Raw genomic sequence first — 27800 nt, 5'->3', positions numbered from 1 at the left:
GTTGCCAAGAGTGCTCAGTTTAACCTGGCTTTAATTCATGCTTTTATGGATGACTTCATCTACTAAAAGTCAACATTTACTGAAAGTCATCTTTAGAAATCTTTAAAACGGTTTCATTCTATCTTCCACAGTGTACATGATGGATGAATTGGGAACTCACATGACAGACTGGTGGTAATGGCCACCTGTTCACTAGAACAACACAATGAAAGTATAACTGGTTTAGAAAGAAGAACTGAAGAATCATGCCACAAAACTATAACCATCTTTATAATTATCCTGAGTGTTGGTTAGAAAGCTAGCCCTGTGACCTCTAAAGCCATGGAGGACCCCGACCTTCAGTACAACCCCATGACCTGTCCAAAATGGGCTGTTCCAACCTCTGAACTTTAACGGGCATCTTTGGTTTATAGGGGTGCAGGGTTCAGCGTGTTGAGCTTACAGTGGTTCTCAAACCTGTCCTCAGGGACCCCCGGTCCTGCATGTTTTAGATGCTTCCCCGGCTCCAACACACCTGATTCAAATGAATGGGTTGTTATCAAGCTCTGTAGAAGCCTGGTAACGAACATGCATTTGAATCAGGTGTGTTGGAGCGGCATGCAGGACAGGTGGTCCCTGAGGACAGGTTTGAGAACCACTGAGCTACAGTCCAAACGTTAAATCCAATCAAAAAACCTCACTGGCCAAAGTTCAGGATGTGTAGATCGGATGTTGTAAATGGAAATGTTAATCCGTTTCATATTTGAGGATAAAGCAGTCTATGCAGGAGACACCGGTGTTGTAGAGGGTGATTAGACAGTGGGGATAGAGCAGAAGGTTCCGACACACTGGGGACGAAGATGTGTCTTCTCAGGGATGGAGCCTCTCTGCTTGAGATGTGCTCCATAAACATCCTCTCAACTGCCCCCAGGAATTTGAGCAATGCCCCTGTACGGCCACTCCCCCTCCCTCCACCCAGACGCACTCCTCGTCCCCCGCCATCACTGCTCAGAAGTAGGTCAACGACGGGCCCATGGCTGAGTACGTGCTCCCCTAAACACTTCCCACCACCAAAAACACATTGTGGGCCTATGTTGTGTGTGTGTGTGTGTGTGTTTATGGGCGGGGGGACGCTCGCCAATGGGACACTTGATCCCTCAGACAGCCAACGCAGACATTGGGTCTGAAACTCTGAAATGTTGTTTTTGTTCTTCTCTCTGCCTCTCTTTCTTTCCCTTTCTCTCTCTCCGTCTCTATCTCTCCATCTCGCTATCGCCTCTCCCTCCCTTCCTCCCTCTATTATTTCCTCGTTCACTTCCCTCTCTCTGGCTGGGTGGGAGCCTAAATACATTGTTTTCTTTTGCCGCCCACAAAAACAGCTGTTTCAATCCAGGAATGCACAGTCCTACACAGCACTAACCAACCAAACATGCGTACCAACTTACTATCACACGGACAATGCGCCCGACACATATAACCTGTAGCTCATCACATGCTAGCTCCAATAGGCAGGCATTCAGTGCACTCCGTGCAACAGAAAAACATGCTGACAACATAGCAACATGTTGTTGTATGTTTGCATTGTTATGGCCGTATTGCATAAATGGCTCATATGTTTTGAGTTAAGGAGGTCTGTGTTATCTGGCTCCTGTTATGATTATCCTGTTTGGGGCCGACAGACAGACGGACAAACGAGGGGAGGAGCAGGACTGGGAGGGGGGAAGGAGGGGAGGGGGGAGGAGGGGAGTAGGGGAGGGGGTGGAACAGAGCCACCATTTAGGATGGTCTGGAGAGGGACAGGCAGGAGGCCCCTGTGTGCACCAGCCCCAAAACAGGAAGGAACCAGGGTAGTCAGGTGGCTGAACGGTGAGGGAATCGGGCTAGTAATCTGAAGGTTGCCAGATCGATTCCCAGCTGTGCCAAATGACGTTGTGTCCTTGGGCAAGGCACTTTACCTACTTGCCTCGGGGGGAACGTCCCTGTACTAACTGTAAGTCGCTCTGGATAAGAGCGTCTGCTAAATGACTAAATGCAAATGTAAACCCACTGGACCTCCACCAGAGAGGGTGTCCCTTCTGAGAGTGTGTGAGAGAGAGAGAGAGAGAGAGAGAGAGAGAGAGAGAGAGAGAGAGAGAGAGAGAGAGAGAGAGAGAGAGAGAGAGAGGAGGGTAAGGAGAGAGAGAGAGAGAAGGAGGGTAAGGAAGAGAGAGAGAGAGAAGGAGGGTAAGGAAGAGAGAGAGAGAGAAGGAGGGTAAGGAAGAGAGAGAGAGAGAGAAGGAGGGTAAGGAAGAGAGAGAGAGAGAGAAGGAGGGTAAGGAAGAGAGAGAGAGAGAGAAGGAGGGTAAGGAAGAGAGAGAGAGAGAAGGAGGGTAAGGAAGAGAGAGAGAGAGAAGGAGGGTAAGGAAGAGAGAGAGAGAGAAGGAGGGTAAGGAAGAGAGAGAGAGAGAAGGAGGGTAAGGAAGAGAGAGAGAGAGAGAAGGAGGGTAAGGAAGAGAGAGAGAGAGAGAAGGAGGGTAAGGAAGAGAGAGAGAGAGAGAAGGAGGGTAAGGAAGAGAGAGAGAGAGAGAAGGAGGGTAAGGAAGAGAGAGAGAGAGAGAAGGAGGGTAAGGAAGAGAGAGAGAGAGAGAAGGAGGGTAAGGAAGAGAGAGAGAGAGAGAGAGAGAGAGAAGGAGGGTAAGGAAGAGAGAGAGAGAGAGAGAGAGAGAGAAGGAGGGTAAGGAAGAGAGAGAGAGAGAGAGAGAGAGAGAGAGAGAGAAGGAGGGTAAGGAAGAGAGAGAGAGAGAAGGAGGGTAAGGGAAAGAGAGAGAGAGAAGGAGGGTAAGGGAGAGAGAGAGAGAGAAGGAGGGTAAGGAAGAGAGAGAGAGAGAGAGAGAGAAGGAGGGTAAGGGAGAGAGAGAGAGAGAAGGAGGGTAAGGAAGAGAGAGAGAGAGAGAGAGAGAGAGAAGGAGGGTAAGGAAGAGAGAGAGAGAGAGGAGGGTAAGGAAGAGAGAGAGAGAAGGAGGGTAAGGAAGAGAGAGAGCGACAAAGAGGGAGGGTGAGGAAGAAAGGGAAAACCTAGGCAGGGGGACATAAAGAGATGAATTGAGGGATTGTTCCGTGTCTTTCCCTCCCTCCCTCCTCCCCAGCCCACCCCTCCTTTGTTAAAAGGACACTGATGACAAGGGTTGAGAGTGAGATGGGCAAAAAGAGCCCTTAATGTCAGGTGTGTGTGTGTGTGTGACTTTGTTCCAGTTGTAGAGGAACAAGACTCCAGACATCAGGTATCAGGGATGCTAATGAACCACCTCTGTCTTCAGCTGGAGCCTAATGGGAGTGATGTGACTGTGTGTGTTGGGGTGTGTGGGTTGTGTGTGTGTGTTAGTTTGTGTTGGGAGATTCTGTACATGTGTTAGTGTGTGTAAGGGAGAGTAGGTGTGTGTGTATGGGGGGGGCTAGGTGTGTGTTAGTGTGTGTGGGATGGTAGGTGTGTGTGTGTGTGTGTGCTGGTGTGCGTCCAGGGGGGTGCAGGCATGTATGCATGTGAAGTCACAGGAGAAGAAAAGGAGGGTCGAGAGAGATTCAATGAAAACGAAGGAGAGAGAGAGATATAATCAAGTTCAAAGCTGGAGGAGGAAGGTAGAGGAGATAACTTATTTAGACGGGGAAGAAATACAGTACTGTGTGTTAGCACGGTATGAGTCAGTGTGCATGTGCATCTTACGTGATCAGTAACCACTGTTACTCCTTTATCTTGCTCACATGCGAGGGGATGTGGTGGGGTAGGGCTGATAGGGCTCTTGAAACAGAGCTGACCTTCTATCAATGTTACAATGTTTTATTCCCAGAATTCCGGTGTTGTTTTTCTCTCTCTGTTTTGGGAAATGGAAAGAGGATTGCTTGTAATTAGTGTTTGTCCTCCCACACTCCCCATCCCTCCATCCTACCATTTCCCTCATGTCAGATCAAGTGCCAGCGCTCTCACAGGAAAGAATGGACTTGTGTGTTTGGGTATCTAAAAAAAGGACAGTTCTTTTGTGATTGTGATTTTCTCTGATTAGGAGTTTGAACCAGAAAGACAATAATGAGGTTTGAGGAAAGACAAACCCCAAACAGCAAAGGCAGAAGATTAGAAGGGGAGTTGGTGGTAGGGACCTGGATAGTTCGGAATATTTATGCTAAGGATATCTTAAAATTCCCTTGTGTTTTGTAGTATTGTAGTTTAAATACAAATATGTAAACTACAAGAAGCAGGAGAACATTGAAGAGAAATGGGCGCCATCTTACCACCAGTATCAGAAGTGTCCCAATTGCTCAAATGAATATGTTTTAATGTCGATTTTTGATAGATGCATTTGCAGTGCACTATACGTGTTTCCTGACCAGTGTTAGCAGAGGGATTTGAGTGGGATTGGCAGGGAATACCATATTCCTCTAGGTCAGGGGTTCCCAATCCTGGTCCTCGGGCCTCCCTGCCCTGCATGTTTTAGATGTTTCCCTGCTCCAACACACCTGAATCTAATGAATGGGTCGTTATGTAGTTATGCAGAAACCTGCTAACGACCATTCATTTGAATCAGGTGTGTTGGAACAAGGAAACATCTAAAACATGCAGGGCAGGGAGGCCAGAGGACCAGGATTGGGAACCCCTGCTCTCGGTCCAACCCAAAGAATACAAAAAAAGATGTTGGGTGAGCAGAAGAAAAAAACACACACGCACACACACAAGCACGTACACTCTCACATACAGATTGCACCCCTCAGAAGTGTCTGATTGATTTTCTCAGCTCCTCATTCCAAAAAGCGATGAGCTCAGATGCAGAGGTGTGTGTGGGGAGGGGTTTGGTCTTCCCAGGGGCCCGTTGGGGGCGGCGTGTCACGATGACGGTGCGATATTGAGTGGCCTAGATGTGGCCAGCAGGGTCCAGGGTGTTCACCGCACCCTGGGGAGTGTACCAAGCTGTCTGCGTCAAATAAATCATTGTGATTGGAACACAGCAGAGTTTGATGTCTTATTCAGGCTACATCCAAGAGAAAGGGTGAAAGAGATAGCAGGAGCCAAAAAGCAGGGGAGTCAGGTGGCTGAGTGGTTAGGGAATCGGGCTAGTAATCAGAATGTTGCGTGATCGATTCCTGGCTGTGCCAACTGACGTTGTGTCTTTGGGCAAGGCACTTCGCCCTACTTGCCTCGGGGGGAATGTCCCTGTACTTACTGTAAGTCGCTCTGGATAAGAGTGTCTGCTAAATGACTAAATATAAAATATAAAGCTAGATGCTGTACATACATTCCGTATTTTTCCTTTTACGACAATATTGGCTAGTCATGTAGTCATGAGTCAGCATGTACCAAAAGGACCACATAACCACTACATTTCTTACTGCGAGAGGATCAATCTTGTGCTGCAGCCATATACCACATACAGATTCCCTCGATGAGCGCGTTGCTGAAGTCAGCTGTTTCTCTGAGGCTGAACCCAACGCTTGTTCTGTATTTGGCGTGTGTTTAGGGGGTATTGCTCTCTAAACGATGGTGGGAGAGACTTTTCTGATGTCACATGAGGACATTTTGCACATTGAGGGATTTGGTTCATGATGCTGTGATGTAATCCATGCTAGCCCCAAGTTAACATAAGAGCCACTGATCCTGATCTGTTTCCACCCACAAACACTTGCTAAGGTAAAGGCTAAGCTAATTCACCATGTCTATTCATCACGGACGGTGGTTTAGCGTGCTAATGCTGTGTGAAGGTTTCAAGGCTGTGTGGAAATGGATTGCTGAAGTGCTAAATGTGGAGCAGGTGCACCTTGACGTGTGGTCTTCTGTCTGGGTGCTCTTCCATGTCAAAACTTATCAAGAGCAAACTTTAGAATAATACTCGGGCGTGTGTGTGTTAAAAGTACCAGTACTTTGTGTTACTATTTGGTATAAAACACATCTGAATATTCCTGCCTTAGTAGTCTATGACTGAGAGCTGTACAACACCAGCCTTCATTTTGTGGCTTAAAAGGGGAAGGTTGATAGTGAGTGACTTACTGTTTACTGTCAAACACACTGTTTGGTGAATGTCTCTCTCTCTTCTCTTTCTTTCCTCTCTCTTCTTGCTCTCTCTCTTTCTCGCTCGCTCGCTTGCTCTCTCTTTCTTTCCATCTGGCTGACGCAGGCGCTCTGTGGCCTCCAGTGCGGACTGTCCTATCCCAGAGGCCCCTGTTCTATTCTAAATAGCTCAGCTCTGTCACGTCACACAGCAACATGGTCTCCCTGGCCACGCTCACCCTCTTCTCTCTCTCTTTCTCTCTCTCTCCTTCTCTCTCTTTATCTTCCTCTCACCCCTCCCACAATTGTTCTTACTGTCCGCTCACACCTTTGTTTGGTTCCCATCTCACTCTCCTCATGTCTATTTCTGACTCTCTCCCCTCTCCCTCCCTTCCATGCATTTTTTATCACACTCGCCCCGATGCAGCACAAACTGTGTTCAGTGAGAGAGGCGGAGTGGGTGGATGACTGGGTTGACTGGGTTGACGTCATTCAAAATGATGATGCTCTTTGGAGGAGTGTTGTCTATAGTGTGTGTATACGTGTACTTGTGTGTCCAATTATGTGTGTCAGAGTGCTCCAAACGTGTTTGTGGAGGTCTGAAAGACAAAAAATGATTCATCGTTCAAGGCACTTTGTAAAATGCTGTTCTTCTGTGTGTGTGTGTGTGTGTGTGTTTGTGTGGCTACGTGTGTAGGTGTGGAGAACTGACCCTGTGCTGTAAAATCTCTTAGACTTACGGTATTGATCATACAGCCCTCTCATCCATCAACCTACCTGTCATTGATCCTTCCCTGGGGCAAAGTCTGCAGAACTGGTTGGCTTGGAAAATAAATCGGGATTGAGGAGGAAGCCTGCCTCACAAACACACATACAGAAATACAACCACAAAGAACATATAGATATTTCTGCTGATGTTTAATCAACGTTTCTGATCATTTTATTTATCAGGTATTACACTAAAATACCCATTTCAGTACTCGATGGGATCCTTAAAGGGATTCAAACCCACAACCCCTTATGTGGGCCATTTTTGCATTTAAACCTGTGACACCTGGTTTGCCTAAAGCTTCCAACACATTCTTGTTTTAGAGGCTGAGGCAGTAATTAGTGCCTTGAGGCAGTCGAAAGATTGTAAGGAGCCTTCTGTTCCATTCTGCTCTGAGGGGTCATGATAACTGGTGTCTGGTTCATGATGTCCTCAGCAACACGAGCAGGATCTGGCAACCACAAGGCACTGTGGTGGGTGGATCGGACGTGTGTTTTTCCCAGTCAGCATCAGTGTGGTGTCAATCCTCACACCTGGAGAAGGTACAGTACTGTACAGTTAGGGGTGTCTGGTTGCAGTCAAACACCAATAATGGAGTTGATGTCGAGAAAATAATGTTTGACCCACGATGCTAACTTTTGAATACTGAAGCTTCTGCTAGGTAGGCTACTCTAAGTAGTCAAAACAAACTTCTTCACTGAACACAGTAAAACTAGGAAGTGGGTGTCAGCAGGTCATGACAAATCGGAACACACAGGCAGCGAGGGTTTGAGCGGGGGGGGGGGGGGAGGATGCTAACCTTTAGCATTAACTGCTTTAGCATTAGACTCCTTCAACCCTTTTCGTGCCACTCATGCACAACCTATTTAAGATTAAGGTGTCATTATAATTTGCGGAGATTCATAAATAAATAAACGGAACTCTACCCCTATCCCCTCCTGCTTCACAGCTGACTGCCGCCCGTCACATGTCCTCGCTAGCAAGCTAACAACATAAATGTGAGGAGCGCCATGGCAAAATACCACAGAATATCCTTTGTATCTCATCTTTCAACCGACCAAATTGAATCAGGCAGAGCAGGAGACTGGCGGATAAACCGGTGTCCTTGCTCTGTTTTTTATTTTATCAAATGTTCCCCGTGGTGCTCTGTTTCCCACGTGCCCAAGTGCCTGCTGGCTGAACAATTGAAGATTGTTCCCTAACTTCTTCTTGTGTAGTCCGTCACGTGATTTGTTCAGATGAATAGCCAAAGTCAAGAGCTTTTGTGGATCCAATGTGAATGTTCAGTCAATAGTGAAACGTTATCTTGTCAACATTATCATGTCAAACACTCACCCTGTCCTTGACGTAATGGGTTAGACAGGACTAGGTCTAGATTTCAGAACTAAGATGGAAAATAAAATGCCTGTAGTAGTAAAAGATGCAAAGGTTTGACTTTTTTCCCAACCTTTTTTTTTCAAGAAAAATCTTTCTGGTTTTAGGCACCGACTAATGATAATCACACCCATGTTTGTTTCATCAGCAGGCCTTCCAAATCCTTCCCAATCCCTTTAAACCTCCTCTAAAGATGCTTATCAGTTGTGCAGAGAGGCTGGAGGTCCATGAGGACCATGGGGAGGTTTATTATTTCAGCCCAGTTTGAGGGCCAGGTCCCCAGGGTTGAGCGCTGGCCAGTGTGGACTGTCTGTGATCCTGTCCTAGGGGGTCCCTCTCTAGGAAATACTTTATTATAGTTTGTTTGTCCCTGTGTGACTTTCGACATGGGGGGGCTTGTCAGTAGCAGGCGGTCAGGACGGAGGAATGAGGGGATAGAAAACAGACACATAGTGGGAGGTATAGTGGTAGAGTTCAGAGGTCACTGAGGATACATGTCATGATTTATGTACATAGCTGTTGGACCTACCTTGTGGAACAGGTGTACTGTTCACACAAACACGCACACACAAACATTGATATATATATATATATATATATATATATATATATATTTACTAAAAATAGTAAACAGGGTTTATTTTCTCCCAGAACCTATGCTAAATCTGTCTTAATTCAGTGACCAAGTGTTCTGGAGTTGGAGGCCACGGTCTGGGACTAATCTTATCAAGGTAAGTGAGAGAGACAAGAAAGAGAGCCAGACAGGAAAAGTGACTAAAAGTGACTTTCTTTCCCTCTTCGCTTCTCTCTCCCCCCTTTCCTCCTGGCCTTGCCTGTCGTGTGGTGGCCAAGAGCTTGCACGTTGATTAGTGTTATCAGTAGCGCTGGTTCTTTATCATTTGTATGTGTTTGTAATTAGCTACCCCATGGCAATATGAATGATGGCCTTAAACTTTCTTGTTCAGCAGCCCCTTCCTGTGTCATCCTTGTGCTGTTAAACCGCTGTCATTGGCCCAGGGGAGGAGAGCAGCTTTCTGTGGTGGTGATTAGATCTCAGCTTACCATTAAAGAATGACTTCCTTGTTTGTGCAGTCATGAAAACTGAGAATCAGGCCCTGGCAGGATCGTGCCTGTCTGAATGGATGCTGTCAGATACAACCATAAATTTGCATGGTCAAATTGACCAAATCAAGGAATACTGAAATTGATAGAGTAATGCTCTTTGGGGTCTGAATAAGGTCACTGACTTGTGAGATGTGAATGTTGTATGACATATGTTTTGTTTTTCCTACTTAACACTCTGTACAAAACACCATTCTTTCCCTTTTTCACACACACTCACATTCATTCACACGCACACACACACACACACACACACAGATTTTGGCCTTATATAGAGCTATGGGGTCTGGAGCAGCTGGTCTTGTAAAGGCAGATGTAGAGGCTTTTACCAAAAAGCTGCTATAAATACAATCTGAAGAGGACCAGTCTAAATAGACTCCACTCTGTGTGCAGAGTTGAAGACAACTGGGACGGGAGAGAGGGGAATGGAGGAGAGGAATGAAGGACTCAGAAAGGGATGAGGGGAAGAAGTCTCTAGAGGGATGCTTGTCCCAGACAAAGTCACCCAACTCTCCACCAGATCAGTAGGCATTTATGCGTGTGTGTGTTTGTGGATTTGTGTGTGTATTGTGCCTCCTGTCCGCTATGGAAAGTATTCAGTCGTTCCAGTAGACATGGTAGAGGAGAGTGACCCTGAGGTCATGTGGTTGATGCCTCTCAGTTCTGGCTGCTACTTGCCTCAGGACCTGATCATGTTTGATCAAAACCTACTGACTTCATGTCAGAGAAGGTTAGGTAACATGGTTATTAATCAGTGAATTTGGTCAGCTGGGTCTGATTGAGTTTGCAGAGGTGTATTAGATTAAGCTGGGCCAGATTCTCTGTTAGCTTGGCCTCTGTTGTGGCCAGCTGTTGGTTTGTAGTTGCATTGGGGTTGCCAAGTCCAGTTTTCTTCACTCTGTTTTGCTGCCTCAAGCATGAGGTCAGCAGATCACACGCTACGCACAGCGTAACCAGAACAAACAGGTCAAGAACAGCAGAAAACACACACTGCATGCACTGCAGACTAGTAAAACACACACACACACTGTATACACCGTGAAAATAATTTCAAACAGGTGAACACACACACACTGTACTCTCTGTCATTGGCGTTGTTCTCAGCAGAACCCAGCATGCTTATCCCCTGAAGTGACACCAGAGTTGTGTCTCACTGACGGATGTTGAAAGACGGTGATGCCTTGGAGCTGACAGATGAGCACAGGTAGATGACCTGAGAGAGCACCTCGACAAGCACACACCAGCCCAGAGAGGGTGCTGCCAGGGGCGGGGGGCGGACTGGGCTTTGATCCCAGAGGAGAGAGGAAACAGCCTGGAGGGAGGTGGAAGGGAGGCAGGTACGCTGAGGGCCACATGAAGAGCAGGGTGGACTGACAGAAGGACGTGTCTGTGGACAGATGACTTACAGTATGTGGGGGGGGGGGGGTGACACTTACTCCAGGGCTCTGAAACCTCAGATGGGTCGAGTCTGTGTGTTCTTCCTCTCCCCTTCTTCTGGTTATCTTGTTTTCCAACCCAGTCTCATACTTCTGCGTATCTATGACACGGGTCTACACTTCTATTTTGCGTGCAAATAAACCGAATTCTGATTCTGAGTAGGGAGTTATTAACTTTAATGGAACGCATCTTAAAGACACATTGATACCAAGGAAAAGGGCTTCACACGAGAACTTTCCCTTTCCATGGCATCGTGACATGGCTTGGGGGGTGTTGTATCAAAGACAAATACCACCCTCTTTTGGTTTATTGCTTCATCACTGGAACTGGTTTAATTTCAACATAAAAATCTGGATAATTGCCCAGTCAAGATATCTGCCATCTGTATACAGCCTATGTTGCCTTTGTGTGTTATATATTTTATCTTATTTTTATTTACAACAGCGCTGCTTGGTGTTGGTGGCAAACATTTATTGATATTTGTTATTTAATGTGTTTGAGGTGAAAATTCCCCCACAAAAAAAATATAAAAAAGTATACATTTGGAAGGTTCGAGATCGTGAATCTCCGTAAAATCCGAGTCCGGATGATGACGTATCATCGATAAAAAGTTGATGACGTTCTGCGTGTGATAGAGACACATTTTCTGTTGATAAAAATGAATGGGAGGAACTTGCGTATAAACTGCACGTAAAACAAGGATTTGGCGTATATATGGCAGGCAAAAGAGAAGTGTAGACCCGTGTCATAGATACGAAGACGTATGGGACTGGGTTGTGTTTTCCACCCCTCTACTCACTCCTCATCTCTTCTATGTCCTTCTCTTTTCCTCCAGTACTGTAGCTTCCCATCTCTACTATGTCCTTCTCTTTTCCTCCAGTACTCTAGCTTCCCATCTCTACTATGTCCTTCTCTTTTCCTCCAGTACTGTAGCTTCCCATCTCTACTATGTCCTTCTCTTTTCCTCCAGTACTGTAGCTTCCCATCTCTACTATGTCCTTCTCTTTTTCTCCAGTACTGTAGCTTCCCATCTCTACTATGTCCTTCTCTTTTCCTCCAGTACTGTAACTTCCCATCTCTACTATGTCCTTCTCTTTTCCTCCAGTACTGTAGCTTCCCATCTCTACTATGTCCTTCTCTTTTCCTCCAGTACTGTAGCTTCCCATCTCTACTATGTCCTTCTCTTTTCCTCCAGTACTGTAGCTTCCCATCTCTACTATGTCCTTCTCTTTTCCTCCAGTACTGTAGCTTCCCATATCTACTATGTCCTTCTCTTTTCCTCCAGTACTGTAGCTTCCCATCTCTTCTATGTCCTTCTCTTTTCCTCCAGTACTGTAGCTTCCCATCTCTACTATGTCCTTCTCTTTTCCTCCAGTACTGTAGCTTCCCATCTCTACTATGTCCTTCTCTTTTCCTCCAGTACTGTAGCTTCCCATCTCTACTATGTCCTTCTCTTTTCCTCCAGTACTGTAGGTTCCCATCTCTTCCTCTCATCTGTCTATCATCCCTTCAGGGGTCAGAGGCCATGAGGGTAATTGTCATGAATGAACTATAAGCCCCGAGGGAGTTTTCAGACCTCATCTGTGTGTGTCGTTGTGGATGTGTGTTAGTTTGTGTGTTACTCCCTAGTGTTTCATTATTTGTAATCCATCACAACACTGTGACATCAAACCCTTTCTTGTTTGCTGAAGTTTCTGCTTTTGAGCTGAAGTGCAGAAGCGAAGCATTTTTTGTGGCCAACGTTATGTCTTCTCTGCATGCGTCATCGTCAATAAATCTGGGATTAACTGGCGGTATTGGGTCGGGATGGGATGAAGCCAGATCAGACAAATTTACGACAAATTTACAGATCTTCTCTTCCTCTGACCTTGTTAGGCTCATGGTTCATGCTTTATTTTTATTTTGATACTCGGTAACATTACCAACTCCAGAGAGACTCTCTCCAATATCAAGCTCTTTTTCAGCAGTCACGGTTTTGGTTTGAACTTAAGTCCCTGCTAAATTGGTTGGCCATGAGATATTAGCATTTAGCTGATTTACTGACATTGGCTACCGCATTAGTCAATAGTGTATAGCTAACCTCCGAGAGACTAGTCAATGGCTCGGTCATTGGTGTAATGATGCTGTTGGTATCATACCTGGGGGGATTAGAGGTCTAGTCTAATTGGACAGCTGTGTCTCCCTGTCCCTCTCACCCCCTCTCCGTGGAGTGGGAAGGTGTACATCTTCCTGCTGGAGCTCGGTTGAATGAGGGAGGGAGGGAGGGAGGGAGGGAGGGAGGGAGGGAGGGAGGGAGGGAGGGAGAGAGGGAGGGAGAGAGAGAGAGAGAGAGAGAGAGAGAGAGAGAGAGAGAGAGAGAGAGAGAGAGAGAGAGAGAGAGAGAGAGAGAGAGAGAGAGAGAGAGAGAGAGAGAGAGAGAGAGAGAGAGAGAGAGAGAGAGAGAGAGAGAGAGAGAGAGAGAGAGAGAGAGAGAGAGAGAGAGAGAGAGAGAGAGAGAGAGAGAGAGAGGTGTTGGGTTGGCCCAGCAGCTGGTTTGAAGTTCTCGTGCCTCTGTGTTTACTAAGTAAGCTTGGTCAACATCACAAGTGCTAGGCCAGAAAAGCACACACACTACATACCCACCCCCTGCCAACAGGTACACAACACTCACACAAACACCTCATGTCACACCACTCTGCCGTCCTCCTGACCAGCTCTTGTCTTTTTCACACTTTCTTCACACATGTCTCTGTGTCAGATAATTAAAAGTACACAGCCACAGAAATTGAGACAACAATTATGAGAAGTGTCATAGATGTGCAGTCACATTAGGCAGAACTACATTTGATTTGAGGACTTTCTTTCTTTTTGGTTTGGAAGAAAGTCTGTTTTTAACTCCCCACCCTAACCCTTAGCTGGGTCTGTGTGGTCATTACAACTCACGTGTATCATTTCCAAAGTAGATATTCAGTCAAGTAAAAAAGGCATACTTGCTGAAACACATCCTTCAGATACTTATCTGGACCACTTGTGAAAATAATCCAAAACTGTAAAGCTTTTTAACAAGGACATGACTGACTGAATGAGGAATTTGAGTTGAACATCCTATCAGATGGATCATGATGAATGTGTGTTTTGTGTGTGCTTTTGTGCATGTGTGTTTGTGTGAGTTAGTCCCCTCTGGCCAGTGTGTGAGGGAAATGTATTACAAGACTAAAATCATCACTTTTGACCTCTTATCTGATGTCATCTACATTTCTGAGGCTTCTCATGGCCTCCACACACTTTGTGTGGGTGTGTATTTAATTTGTACACACACACACACACACATATTCACACACATATTTATGGATAAGTACAGTATGTGTTTAACTGTGTGTTAGCCAACATGCTAATATTCTATCCATGCCTGCCATCATAGCATTCGGCTTTTTCTTTATACCCAATCACAAGGCATTCTAACCCTCCAAGGTCTTCTAACCACTCCCACCTCATCACGGACAGAGAGTGTGTGTCCCTGACGACACCTGCAATCATGGCCTCACACAACTGGGGCCTGGGGCCATGTTTGTCACTGTGACGAGAATGAAGCCATGCCATTACAGACACCCTCCGGAAGGCGTGGCAATTTCTTTGAAAGTGGGGGCCTGGGGGGGGGGGGGATGCTGGGTTGACCCAGGAGAGAGGAGGTGAACTCAGATGTTTTGGGGTGGGGGGGTGTTAGTTGCCCCTAATCTGAGGAATCTCGTGAAGAGGGCATGGAATGCTGAGAATGCCAGACATGAGGTTGGCCAGAAGGGGTAGGGTCAAAGGTCCTCTGCTGTCTCACACTCTCAGATCGGATCAGGGACCCTCGTAAGGGTCACCATGAGAACAGCAGAGAACCTTACAGTGTGTGTGTGTGTGTGTGTGGGGGGGGGGGGGACCACATATGTTAATTGTTTCCTGTGTCATGTTAGACTGACCTGTCAAATACACAACATTATTTTGATTTCCTTTTTTTTTTTTTTTTTTACTCTATTGCTGTCTCTCGCTCTCTGTCACACACACTCCCACACAGCGTCTCTTATCATTCCTATTAGCTCCATGCGAAGACTCGCTTCCCATCGACTTGTAAGAAAGTGTTGATTGTGAATGTCAGCCGTTCCCCTCTCTCTCTCTCTCTCTCTCTCTTCTCTCTTGTTCTTTACATGTCCAGACTGAAACAGAGAGGCTCCTTTCTCCTCTCCTCTTGAGTGACTGGATCATGTTTCAGAGTATTCCTAGACACCGCTGGGATCGGAGACTGAGGGAAATCCATTAGCTAGATGAGCTTCTCTATGGGGAGCTTGAGTATTTATCTCCCTACAGTCTACTAGTCTACTCTAACCTAGCCTAGGCTAGCCAGACAATGCCCTCGGCTAGTCTGTATTGTAGTGCTGTCAGCAAGGCTTGCCCCATCCAAAGAGCCCCTGTTGTTACAGTGATCCAGGGCCCCTTGATCGGAATCATAGTGGGGAGATAAGGTGTGTCTGCCAAGCCCAGTGTTTGTCAGAATGTTACTGAGGTGGTGTGAAATCTATGTTCAATTAGGTTGTTGGCAGCTCATTTCCTCTTTATTTGGGTTTGGATGTCATGTCATTAATCTGTCTCTCTATCTGTTTGTCTCTTGTGTAGCTGCTGCAAAAGAATGGACAGATCTCCAGCATCTCCAGCCTCAATGGACACTCAGAAGACAATTCCCTGGCCGAAGGTGTGTGTATTTGTGTGTGTGTGTGTGTGTGTGTGTTTATTTGGAAATGTGACAGTGTTTTGTCTGAATAGATAAGTCATGACACTGTTTATATTTGTTTGTGTCTGTGAGTTTTTTTTACATTTTGATTCTGCTTGTGTGTGTGTGTGGTCAAAAATACCCTGACTAACACAAAAATGCCCTGCCACCCATTGTCTTCATGGGTGTGTGTGTGTGAGTGTGTGTGTGTGTGTGTGTGTGTGTGGAGTTATGTCCCTCTGAGCTGGTGATCCCTGCCTAATCCCTCTGTCAACATTGAAGGAACACCTACAAGGTTTTCTTTTTGGGTCTTTTCTAAAAGGTACCACACACACTCAAATACCCAGCATACCCTCTCTCACACACACGCACACACACACCCACGCACACACACACACACCATGTCAACTGAATGGGTAAGCCTGGTCGTTATTACTAATCCTGTAAAAGACTGTGCATAGATAGACAGCAACCAAGAGGCCATGTTGTACGTTGTCTGTCTGGTCTTTAATCTAAACCCATGGGACATTCCTTGTTGGGATTCTCAGGTAGGCAGTTGGGAGTTTAAGTAGTGGAGAATTTGGGCGGATTTTCACAGACAATCAGTAACTAGTCAGACTTCGCAGCGTTCACTTTACAACACCGAATAGGGTTTTTGTTTTCCCACTGTTACCGTAGAAACGTCCGCAGACAGGCTTGGCAGGCAACCGGCTTCGGCAAAGTCCTTCAACCCCCCCCCCCCCTTACGATATGTTTGTTTATTTTCTTAAAAGTTCTTAACAGGGTCTCCCTCGTACTGGGAGGGCCGGCCTCCCTAAATATTTGCTAGGCCGTGACCTAGACGCACACAGAGCGACCTGCGCCGCTTAATAACCCGCCCTGGAGAGGAGAACCAGTAACTCTACACTACTTAAAACAGACAGATATGTCACATACCACACTGTCCAATAACCTATTTAATAAGCTATTTAATGAAGCGATTCTCTGCGTTTATAGAGTAACTCTACACCCTCTAGGAACAGAATGCAATGGCATGTATGAAGAAGTAGATAGGGTGATGTGGAGAATGGTCCTGTTGATTCTGGACAGATGTACTCTGGAAGGTTCTCCAGCTTGGTTGGTCCCTCTCAGAGAAGGAAGGATAGCAGGAAAGGAATGTGACCTTCACCATCCATATCATTAACATCAGTTTAGGAATCAGCCAGTAACCCTCAAGACCCTTGTAAGCCCCCGTCCAACCTGTTACACCCGATATGGGCTGTAGCAGTCTATATCACCAAGCCAAAACATGGACTAACTACATCACCAAGCTGTAACATGGACTAACTACATCACCAAGCTGTAACATGGACTAACTATATCACCAAGCTGTAACATGACTAACTACATCACCAAGCTGTAACATGACTAACTACATCACCAAACTGTAACATGGACTAACTACATCACCAAGCTGTAACATGGACTAGGTGACCCTCAACCTTGTAGCTACAGAGAAGGTAAGTGATGTATATTGTCCCAACTGGGAAGTGCCTTTGAAGCTGTTGGAGAAATAATCTTGCAGCCGCTAGACTGTTATTAGTAGATCACTGTGGAAATCACAAACATGCACACATACGTCAAATACTTTGTGTGTGTGTGTGTTCTGTGTGTGTGATGAGTAAGCGTGTCGAGGCAACAGTCTGTTCATCCCTAGCTGAACTCCACTCCAGGTTGGTATGCATCTGTGGTCAGGGTTCAACCACACAAGGAGGAGGAAACAGCTTGTGCTTTTTTAAATGATCTACTCTCATAGCCAGATACAGCTTACAGAGACCAGGGCAGGCTGCCAGGCCTGGTTCTGACAGTGTCTCTGGGGCAGGGTGACACTGACCAGCAGCCTTACAGAGCCTGATAGAGGACAACTGGGGAAGAAAGGGACGGACAGAAAGTAGGGAGACGACAGAAAGAGAGAGCTGGAGAGCAGGAAGGAGGGAGAAGGGGAGAAAGGTTCTTGATAAAACTCCAGAAGGTTCTGGAGCCTGAAACAGGAGTAGAAGCAGCATTCCACTGATAACAATGTCACATCAAAAGCAGGCCCCTCATCGGCCACACACAGACACACACAGACACACACTTCATAGAGGTTCACACAAGTACACAACTCATTCTTTCTCTCTTTCTTTATTTTCTATTTTGCTTGGAGTCAAAGGAGCATTGATTTGCATTTCTGCCTACATTTGCACACAGAGGCTCTGAATCCCCCCATCCCAGTGCAGATCACCACACCCAAACCAGTGTTTCACATGCTGCCAGACCAGTTCTTACCAGTACATACCAGTTTGTGCCAAAGGTAAAAGAGAGGGGGGTGGTAGATAAAGAGAGATGGTAAAAAAGGAGACAGATAAATAGGAAGTATGTATGGGGCCAGGTTCCAGCTTCCTTCCTGTGTGGTATCTGACCTCACTGCCCTGTGGGATGCACATAGATGCTGTGTGTGTGTCTGTGTGTGTGTTTGTGCATTCTAGACCATTCCAGGGTTTTGGAGGCCTGGGTGCTTTTTGGTCTCAGTGGGTGACATCATACGTGATCTAATCCTCTGGCCCCGCTCTGCTGTCGCTCCCAGCTGGCTGGCAGAGCTAAAGAGGGCAGATACAACTGTGTGCGTTACAGCAATTTCCCTTACAGGCTGGGGGTCCTTCGGCCTGGGCCTGGTGTGTGACTGTGTGTTCATTAGGTTAGATGTTTGGCACATAGCCAGAACGTTCTAGAAGAGTCTCTTCTGGCAATGTGGCTTCAGACTCCTCAGATCCACTAATTCTCTCCAGCTTCCAACACTTCAATGTTACACGCTTATAACTCAGTTAGTCTCCACACCATGGATCTCATTCCTGTAACAATGCCAAGTGAAGTGTTCTTTGTTCCAGCAACATCTGTTTACATGTATAATACTGAATAGATGGATATCTAGCTTGGGATTGGTGTTATTATTATTGTGTGTATACACGCTCTATCCACGGCTAGGAAATTGACTTATGGCCTTCACGGAAGGCAATGGCTTTCCAGAACTCATCATCTGATAGCTATTTCGCTTGATAAATCCCCAAGGATACAGTACTAACAACATGCTCGTTCAATGACACGCTATCTGTGGTGTGGTTTTGAGTTGTTTGTCATAAAAGCGCTTAAGTTCAGTTTCGAATGTGTAAATCCATACTGTTAACATGTAAGTACTCTAAAGAGGCTGACGTGGAGAACCAGTCAATATTCCAGCAGTTACAGTCAGAAGGCCTCCATGGGGGAGATCTTCTCCATGCCCTCTCAGACCCCCCTGGTTCTCCTGGTCCACTGCTGGCCCCTCCTCTCTCACCGTCCTCCGGCATCAGGGAACCTAACCTCTCTTTTCCTCCCTTCATCTGTCCATCCCTCCCTCTATCCATCCATCCCTCCCTCCCTCTATCCATCCATCCCTCCCTCCCTCTATCCATCCCTCTATCTGTCCCTCCCCACAAGGCCCCTACCTCCCCCAGGCACTCAGAGAGCGTGTCGTCGAGAACGACCCAGGAATGTTAGTGACCTCCGCCCATGTCTAATTTAATGGCATTACTGTCCCTGTTACCCCTCTGCATTAGTCATGAATGGGTCTGCCCCATACTGAAGTGCATGTGGGGTCATTCAGGTCCTAAGACAGTGGGTAACGCTGGATCAAGATAGAACTTCACAAGGCAGAAAGAGAATAGAGCTTGGAAGGTCACTTGGCGACGTTGGTCGAAAGCCCTGAAAGACGTCGTGATATTGGTGAGCCAGGAGCCAGGAGAGGTGTACAGATTGAAGTGCTCTGTCCAAGCTACGATTGGAGAGAGCAGGGGAGAATACTACCCCCCCCCCCCCCATCTGAGACAGGTACTTAAGCACCCCTTGTAATACAATACACACAGCAACACTCTCCAGTACATATACATCTCTATAGATTGAAACTACCGAACCAGATCCCAGACTAACTGTCTCAACTGTCTTTTGTCTCATGTCAGACACGTTTATTACATTTGTTAGGGTGCTCTGTATTTCTTCCCAGTTTCACTGATATTACCCATTACTGTCTGACAGTCTCTTGAAGATGTCTGGTTCTTGGAGCACAGACTGTGAATCTGGACACAAGTTGTCTGTAGACATTTCAATGGTTGTTAGGTTTCACAATATCTCATCATTTCTTTAAGGCACAGATCAATTGGAGATGATTCATATCAACGCTTATCAAGGCCAGATGTCAGATTAATACCGAATGACGTTTGCGCTCTTTAAGAATGGTACGTGCGTGTGTAAGTTGGCCTGTGTGTTCATGCATACGTGTCTGTTTGCACACAGTGACATGACTTACCATAGGAAACCCAACCCTGGCCTGATTTCATCTCACCAACTCCCTCCTCTGAGTAGGATTGCGTGTGGCTTATTATTCCGCCATTCATACTAACTAACATTGTTTATCAACCAGGCTCCAAAGATGGCCGTGATAGGCCTGACATCAAGACGTCACTACTGTGACGGTCATCCGCTCACAGAACGCGGTGATCTCACAGGCCGGTCACGCTTGCAGATACATTCCTTACCTTAACACTCTCACGCACGCATACACACTCTGGATGGTGACCTGAGGTGAAAAGGCGGAAGCGAGAACAGGGTATGTCGTGGAACTGGAGGAAACTGTGCAGAGAAACAGGAAGTCGAGATGTGAGGCTTTGACTGGCTTTTCCGGAGCACAACATACTCCCTCTTCTTCCTGCCCAGAACAGACAGAATGGAGGATGGAGGAGGAGGGGTGGAAGGGGGGGAAGGGGGGGGACAGAAATGAAGATTAGAAAGGGAAGAGGAGTGGAGGGGGAATGGGATTAAATAAAGAGAATGAGAGGTTTTGGAAGGGAGGAAAACTGAGGGGGGAAATGAGGGGAAAGGAGCCAGCATATCTCTGATCATGGGTGCATACCCTGGCTCTCTTTTTCTCTGTCTCTCATTCTGTCTCTCTCTCTTTCTGTCTCTCTCATACTCACACACACACAAACACACACACATGCACACACATCCAGAGTTTCCTTTTCCTCCAATTATTTCAACATCTTCTTCCTGGCTCTAGGAACTCGAGGAGTAGGAGGAGGGGTTTGGGGTTTTGGGCCAGGGGAAGGGGGGGCTTTGTCCGTTCAATGATGTCATACACTCTTTTTTTACAGACTACAAAGAACCCTCCCCTCAACTCGCCCCACCCCCCACCTTCCTATTCAAGACACCCTCCTTAACATTCCAGCACTGAAAGGATAGAGGGGGGAAAGGGTGGAGGGGTGAGGCCTATTTTTGATACTGGAGGTTCATAGACATCTGTCCTGATGGCCAGATACAAAAATGATGATTCGAGCGATACAAGGGTTACTGCGTAGGGTGTCCTTGCCAGGCAAGGGGAATGCCGTGGAACCGTTTTAGGACTGTCACGTTATGAGAGTGTAGTAATTAGAGAGGCCATAGAGATGTGAATGAGTATTGGTTGTGTAAAGATTCATGACATGGGTATTCAGAATGTGTGGAATGTCCAGGAATGTTGCCGTGGTGGTGACTCACACACAGGAAGCTCTGGGTGGGAACGCCATAGCGAGAGACACCCCGTCTGAGTGACTGGGGGCAGAGTCTCGGTCTGACTCACTGTCCACTCAGCATAATATACCATAGGACTGCATGAAATGGTACAGCAAGGTGTTTAGAAAGAACCGCCGCTGACTCAGTCACTGCAACAGAGGAAGACCTGTGCGGTTTGTCATGCCCGCATTCTCAGAGGATGAGTGTTTTCTCACGTGTGTGAATGGGATCTCACAGGGAATCGCTCAGTGGGAACCATATAGTACAATGGAGGCCCGTCCAAAGGCTTAAACTGCACGAGAAAGACAACTTTGAAGGACATCATCTAAGAGGAGATCCTTCCATGTGTACACAAGCAGGATTCCTTTACAGTTCTACAGTAGCTACCTGGGTGCTGTTTTTTGAGAGCTCTTTTTCACCCATCTTAATCACTGTTGAGTTGCCTATTTTGTGGCAAAACAAATCAGGCTTTTCTCTGTAATTGGTAAAAGTAATCTTCAGAATGATTTCAAAATATCTGTGACCGAGAACCTTCATACTCCCCTGCTATAGACTGAAAAAGAGAGAAAATGAGGAAGAGACATATTGTCATTTTTGATAGGACCCCCTCCCCCACCCATTCCCCCTATCCCCTTGTCTTCATTTAGAAGCATGAGGTCTCCCCTTCCTGAACACAGTTGTTGTCAAGGAGGAAGACGATGGGGGTTTTCAGTTTCCTCCACAGCTTTCTAACCCACAACTTTTGAAGATTGTGCGGCCTTGATTTACGAGCTCTTAATAGTTTCATTTGCGTGAGTGAAAAAAACATAGTCAACATAAATGGAAGTGTTTTATGCAATAAATCACACAGCATCAACAACAAAGTTCATTTTATAGTGGGTTTAATTATAGCCTCTGAGCGATATTTGAATTGAATCAGTTGTGAAGGAGTTGTCCTCATGCATTCAATGGTTCCATTATAGAACACGCACAAGGTAACACCCCAAATGCCCCCCCCCCCCCCCCCTCACACACACACACACTCTGGGTTCTGAGATGGTGAATCTATGTGTTGGAGGGGACATGTCTCCAGATACTAGATTACACCTTTTTCAACCATTTGAGATGGAACCATTAGGGCAGGAATTCACACATTCCTGCAGGACTTTGTGGAGGTGTGAAGATGTGATTATGCTGGTATTTACCTGAGGACTTACTCACATTCCTCCCAAGTTTATCAAGGATGTTTCATTAGCCTCATTAGCATTCATTGGGGCAAGCTGTAACTTGGCTGGGGCATGCTGTAACTAGCCCCCCCAACCCCCCCCCCCTCAAAGATTTAGTTCCTCTGAACAAACTTTGACTCCACAAGAAAACCAACTAAAACAAAGTTTATTGTGTCTAATTCAGAAAACTCTGGCTCAAATCAACTCTCATATCAGAGTCAATGTTGAGAGGTGAAGGACTCCAAAAGTATTTCTCAGCTTTCCAGTGTCTATATCACCGTTAAGCGTCACAGGCTGCCTTCTCACATATATATCCCTACACCCTCCATCTCCGCAAGGATGCTGTGTTACAGGCCTTCAGCGTTCTCTGTGCACCGCAATGGTCAACATTCTTCTCTGACTCGTGAAATTCAGCATGAGATATGGGGGAGTGCTGTGTCGACTCCCCAGAGAAAGAGAGTGAGTGAGGGGGAGTGAGAAGAAGAGGGAAAGTAAAGTAGGGCCTCAGACGGTATTCCATGTGCTCTCCCAAAGTCTGCAGGAGCTGTTGTTTAAGGACACAGGGTGGAAGGGAGGGGAAGGTGGGTAGTAGAACAGAACCCTTGCCTTCTAACACACACACACTCGCTCTCTCTCTCTCACTCACACAGACACACACAAATACAGAGACACCCCTACACACCAAGCTGGAGTTGGGGGCTCTTCCAAGCCGTTTGGGGTCTGAGCAAACAATATGTGTGTGTGTGTGTGTGGTGTGTGTGTGTGTGTGGGGGGGGGGGGGTTAGGAGGGGGGTAGTGGGAGGAGGGGGGTTGGCTTCCCTAAAAGATTACTTCACAAGCTCTGTCATCCTGGATAGAGACTGAGGGGGAGTGGAAAGAGGACAGGGGTTGGGGGGTGGAGGGGGGAGGGGGGTGGGGGCTGGCGCGGAAGAAAAACTCATTCAGAACAGCTGAAGAAAAGAGAAGAGGGGGAGGAGGAGGAGGAGGGGGTGGTCCTACATGACATGAGTGTCAGTCAGGGGCGTTTGTAGAAAAGTGTGTGTAGTCCAGATTTCTCCTCAAACCAGTCCGAGACGTGCTAGAGGATAGAGAAACACTGTTTCTGCCCTCAGAGATTGGAGGGAACCAAGAAATAAAAAAAGAATAGCAGAGAGTTTTACTTACTAAAAGAACAGAGGTTAACTGAGGCAATTTACTCAAAGTGACCTGAAGATTTTTACATCAGTTTTTTTTTTGCATTCAAGAGAAAGATTTGAGTATTACCAATGCTTGGAACAATTACTTTAACAGGTAAGCTTTGTGTTTTTAACTTTTTGATGTTTGCCTTTCCTTTTTTTAGTCTCAGAATGCCACACTATAAATCATTTGTAAGACTTGAACTTTCCTCCAACTTCATCTCCTGGCCTACTTAGAGCCTCATCAGTCTAACCTAAATTAAGTTAGTTGTTTTTAAAGGAAAGAGACCCTCCGCTGTTACTTTGCAGGGTTTTTTTGCCATGTTTTTTTTACAGCGTCCCAAGATAGTGATTTAGCAATTGAATTAGTGTTTGCAAAGCAGGACAGTCCCAGTTACTGCCTTGATCATCCAGTGTAGCTAAGGGCATTGTTGTCTTGAGGGTGTGGTACATTGTAGTTTGAGGCTGTCCTTGCACAGACTGACAAACTGCAGAAGATGATGAAGGCTCTTCACTGTTTACTGCCTCTTTGGTTTTATTATCCAGTCATGATGTTTTTCATACAACTCTTCAAGGTGATACCTCGTTTGAAAGCTGATACACTGAAACTCGTATTAGAAAGTTAGTCAAACTTGCTTAACGTACTTGGTAGACACTTGTGTGTCCAGCATTTCTCAGACATGTTTCGTTTCATAGAAAGTGCAAAAGTTCTGTAGCTCTGTTTAGTGTAGTCAATCTGAACCTGCCATAAGCCTACACCAAGACCATTCATGGTGTCCAACACAATAGCAATGCCAGCTTCTCCCGACTGGACATGTTTACATTCCAAACATCCATAAAACATCCAAGTTGTGGCGTGGGAAATGACTTCACACCATGGCAAATGACAGATATATAAATAAATACATGTAAACAGAAATGTGTGTGGAAATAGTTCAAAGTCCTTTTGAGTCAATGTCCTAGTCTGTGGGTCTTCATATCTGTACCCTCTCTTCTCTGAGAAGCATTTCAATCAGTCAAAGTGGGGATCTTGCTTCCCAGTGGGGCTATAGGGCTTTGAGGGAGGTGCATGGGATTCATTACATGCCATGCCTGATTATGCTCAAGTCTAAATCTGAGACTGGTGGTTGGAGGGAGGGCAAGACTTGGTCTGGGTAAATCTATCTCGTGGACTGTTGATTCTACCAGCATTAGATACACTTGATACAAATGGCAATGGTTCAATGGTTTTGAGTCTTGATTGTGGTGAAGCAGAGGTATGGAGGGCTGTGCCCCCTGTGCTGTGGCTGGGATGTGGGCTGCTCCGTAAGCTGCTGGCTTCTTGTGCAGCTGATCATATATGTGGATCTGATCATATATGTGGATCTGATCATATATGTGGATCTGATTATATATGTGGATCTGATCATATATGTGGATCTGATTATATATGTGGATCTGATCATATATGTGGATCTGATTATATATGTGACAGAAAGAGGGGTAACGGTTGGCTGCTACTCAGTCCTAAGTGTAATGTTTGGGACAAGCCCAGAGACAGAATGCCACACCTTTAACGGAGAGAAAGAGAGAAACAGGGCGAGACAGAAAGGGGGGTTGTCCTAATGGGGGTTACTCTATTCCCCCCCCCCCACCACCACCCTCTTGTTTCTTGTTATTGTGTGGAGTAGACAGCTTTAGTAATTGGGGCAGGGATTTGCATAGATCTGGCAAAGTTGGCTAAATAATGTCTGGGCAGGGAAACTTGGAAGTAAACTTCACATACTATACCTCTCTCTCTCACTCTCACTCTCTCCCTCTCTCTCGTTCTCTCTTTCTAACTCTAACTCTCTCTCTCTAACTCTCTCTCTCACACACACACACAAAACACATATTGGCTAAAAACCCAACTGACAAATTATCAACTTTCAGATCTCACTGAAGACTCTGGGGAGTAGTGATAGATTTAACTGTGGTGGCCACAACCAACATGAAACAAAGCCTCAGGGCACACACACACACAGACACAGTTGGTCCCCAGCAGAGAAAGGCATTTAAACTATGAGTGTGTGTCAAATATCTGGGCCTGGGTTAGACGTTAGCCCCAGGGCAGCATCCGTCATACCAGACCCCCCTACCACCACCTCTCATCTCCCCTCACTCCCGGATCAGTCCCTTCACCACACACATTCCTCCATGTACCAGTTCAAATCACCACCCCCAATCCCCCACCTCCACCTCCTCTCCCCACCCCATCACCTTCTCACCCCAGCTCCCCCTTTCCACTCACCCCCCTGCTCCTTGCCCCCTCCCTTCACCCACGCAGCCCCATCTCCTCATCTCCTCACCCACCATACACATTCTCCCCTGAGCACACACTCACGTCTCACTCCCTCCCCCCATCTCTAATCACCCCCCACCCGTCCAACCAGTCAAGTAGTCTCTCTGTTAACAGTTCTTTGCCTGTAAAACAAAAGATCAGAACGTCTATGTAGACGCCAGTACTCTATTAAATCAACATGGCTTCTGCGTTTTACTGCGTGCAAAGGTCCACATGGTCCATTCTGGCCCAGTCAAGGGCCTCTCTGCTTGCACTGTAATTAGGTTTTATAGCGCAACATCTTTCATTATCACTATCGGGAGTCAATGCAAAGGATACGTGAATATACACCATGAGCTGTGTATTTATGGTGGTTACCCATAGAATTAGTGTTGTGAAGTAAGTGAGTCCTGTGGATCAGGAACTGTGTTTATGGCCGCGGTGCTCCTCCCAGACTTGACTTGTTTGCTTAACAATAGAGAGGCATGACAATGTAACAACTACCCTAACAATAACAACTATGTGAGAGCCAGCCTCCCACCGTCTCCAATCTGCATCCCAGCACCCCCCACCACCACCCCTCCTTAAATTGCCAAGGATTTCAGTCCTCCTTTTTGTGTGTTTACAGTTTTTATAAGCGGTCTTACATTGCGACTCGGTATTTCCAAATGTATAAACTTGTTGTCTTTGTAAATTGTGATTATTTTAGACAATAGGAGATTTGGACCCCCTCCCTTTCTTTTCTGGGGTGGGGGGTTGTGGGGTTTAAAGGCCCATTGTGTGGGCGGCGTTGCGTGGGGGATGTTGATGGCACTGCTCATGCTAGCCTGCCTTTAACTTATCCTGTGTCTGGGGGGATTTGGGTTAAGGCAACTTTTAGTTGTGTAGGCCCTATTTGTTTTTAGTGGAGTGGGAGGGGGTAGGGGTGGGGGCTGGGGGGCTGGGGGTGAACTCATTAATGGGGGCCCATATGGCCCTTTAGTATCATGAGAGCATTTACACAACATCTGCTGGGACGGAAACTCTGAAATGAAAACAAATAAAAGGCTCTGTTTGGAAGAAGAGAATCAAAAGAGTCCGGTTGTGTTTGGAACATCCTAAAATAATGTACTATATCCCGGGGTGTCACACATAGCTCGCATTCCTAACGTCAAACTCCCACGCACAAGATGGATATCGTGAGCCACACTCACAGTAGCAGTGTATGATAGCGCTGTATATTGTGGAGGTTTTGGGTTGGATGCTTCTGTGTTTGGTGAATGGTTTTGCTCCAGAGGTTCCATTGGTCAGCGTTGTTTTGTTAACCCGTGAATGTGGCGGGTTGGGACCATGATATTTCAGGAATGCTATTCCACAGTGTGGAGTTCCAGAGCTGTAATTTAACTACAGGAAGTTGACAGATTAGCATGATAATCTTGGATGGTCAACCTAAAACTGTCTCTCTCACATAGCCAGACAAGTACTAGTCTTTCATTTGCCATAGCTGGTGCACTATTTTGGTTGAGGACATGCAAATTCCTTCAAATCGTTACTTATAATAATACCTTTCACATTCCTTCAGACTATTTTGTTTTTAACCGTATTCCCATATTCCATTACCTTAAAGGAGGTTATACATACATTGTTTTTATTGCATTCAAAGAGAGAGTTATACTTGGTTATTAAAATAAAAGGGAATACCAGCAAGTACCGTACGAGGGAAATGTTTTCAAATAGACTAATAATTGTTTTATAGATGTATGTGCGGGTATGATAAATGTAGAAGGTCTATGAGAATGTGTGTCTGTCTTTCTGGGTTTGTTTATGTAGGTAAGGTGATATCTGTGCATTAAAAATGCCAGGAATTTGTTTTGAGAGCAAGGTTAGGTTGAGGTGTCCCCAGAGGGAGGTCTCTCAGCACCAGATGTGAGCTTTCCCCTGCTGTAGGGGGATGTCAGCGGGAACTGAGTCTCAGGGAGAACACTCACCCCACCACCATCCAGCCCCCCACCTATGCCCCGCTCATGTCAAAACACAGATAGACGTGACAGGAATCACTGGGGTTATGTGTGTGTGTGTGTGTGTATGTGTGTGCTCCTCGGTGATGGGGTGTGTGAGGGATTG

The 27800-nt window shown here is 46.2% G+C and overlaps 1 protein-coding gene across 2 annotated transcripts in view; it reads left to right on the top strand.

Moving 5' to 3' along the window:
• The window catches only part of akap12b (A kinase (PRKA) anchor protein 12b), a 39667-nt gene that overhangs the window by 2803 nt on the left and 9064 nt on the right, over nucleotides 1-27800 (top strand). Inside the window, exon 2 of one of the 2 annotated variants that reach the window (XM_084700121.1) lies at nucleotides 15327-15402. In XM_084700121.1, coding sequence (XP_084556247.1) covers nucleotides 15327-15402 — 76 coding nt within the window. Of the gene's footprint in view, nucleotides 1-15326; nucleotides 15403-23277; nucleotides 23514-27800 lie in introns of those variants that run through there. The other variant, XM_084700122.1, reaches the window with a different exon arrangement.

Source organism: Hypomesus nipponensis, chromosome 6 (assembly GCF_054491055.1).
Source record: "Hypomesus nipponensis isolate SF chromosome 6, ASM5449105v1, whole genome shotgun sequence".
Lineage (NCBI taxonomy): Eukaryota > Metazoa > Chordata > Actinopteri > Osmeriformes > Osmeridae > Hypomesus > Hypomesus nipponensis.
Note: the sequence above shows the minus strand (reverse complement) of the source record. Positions and strands in the feature narration are given on the sequence as shown.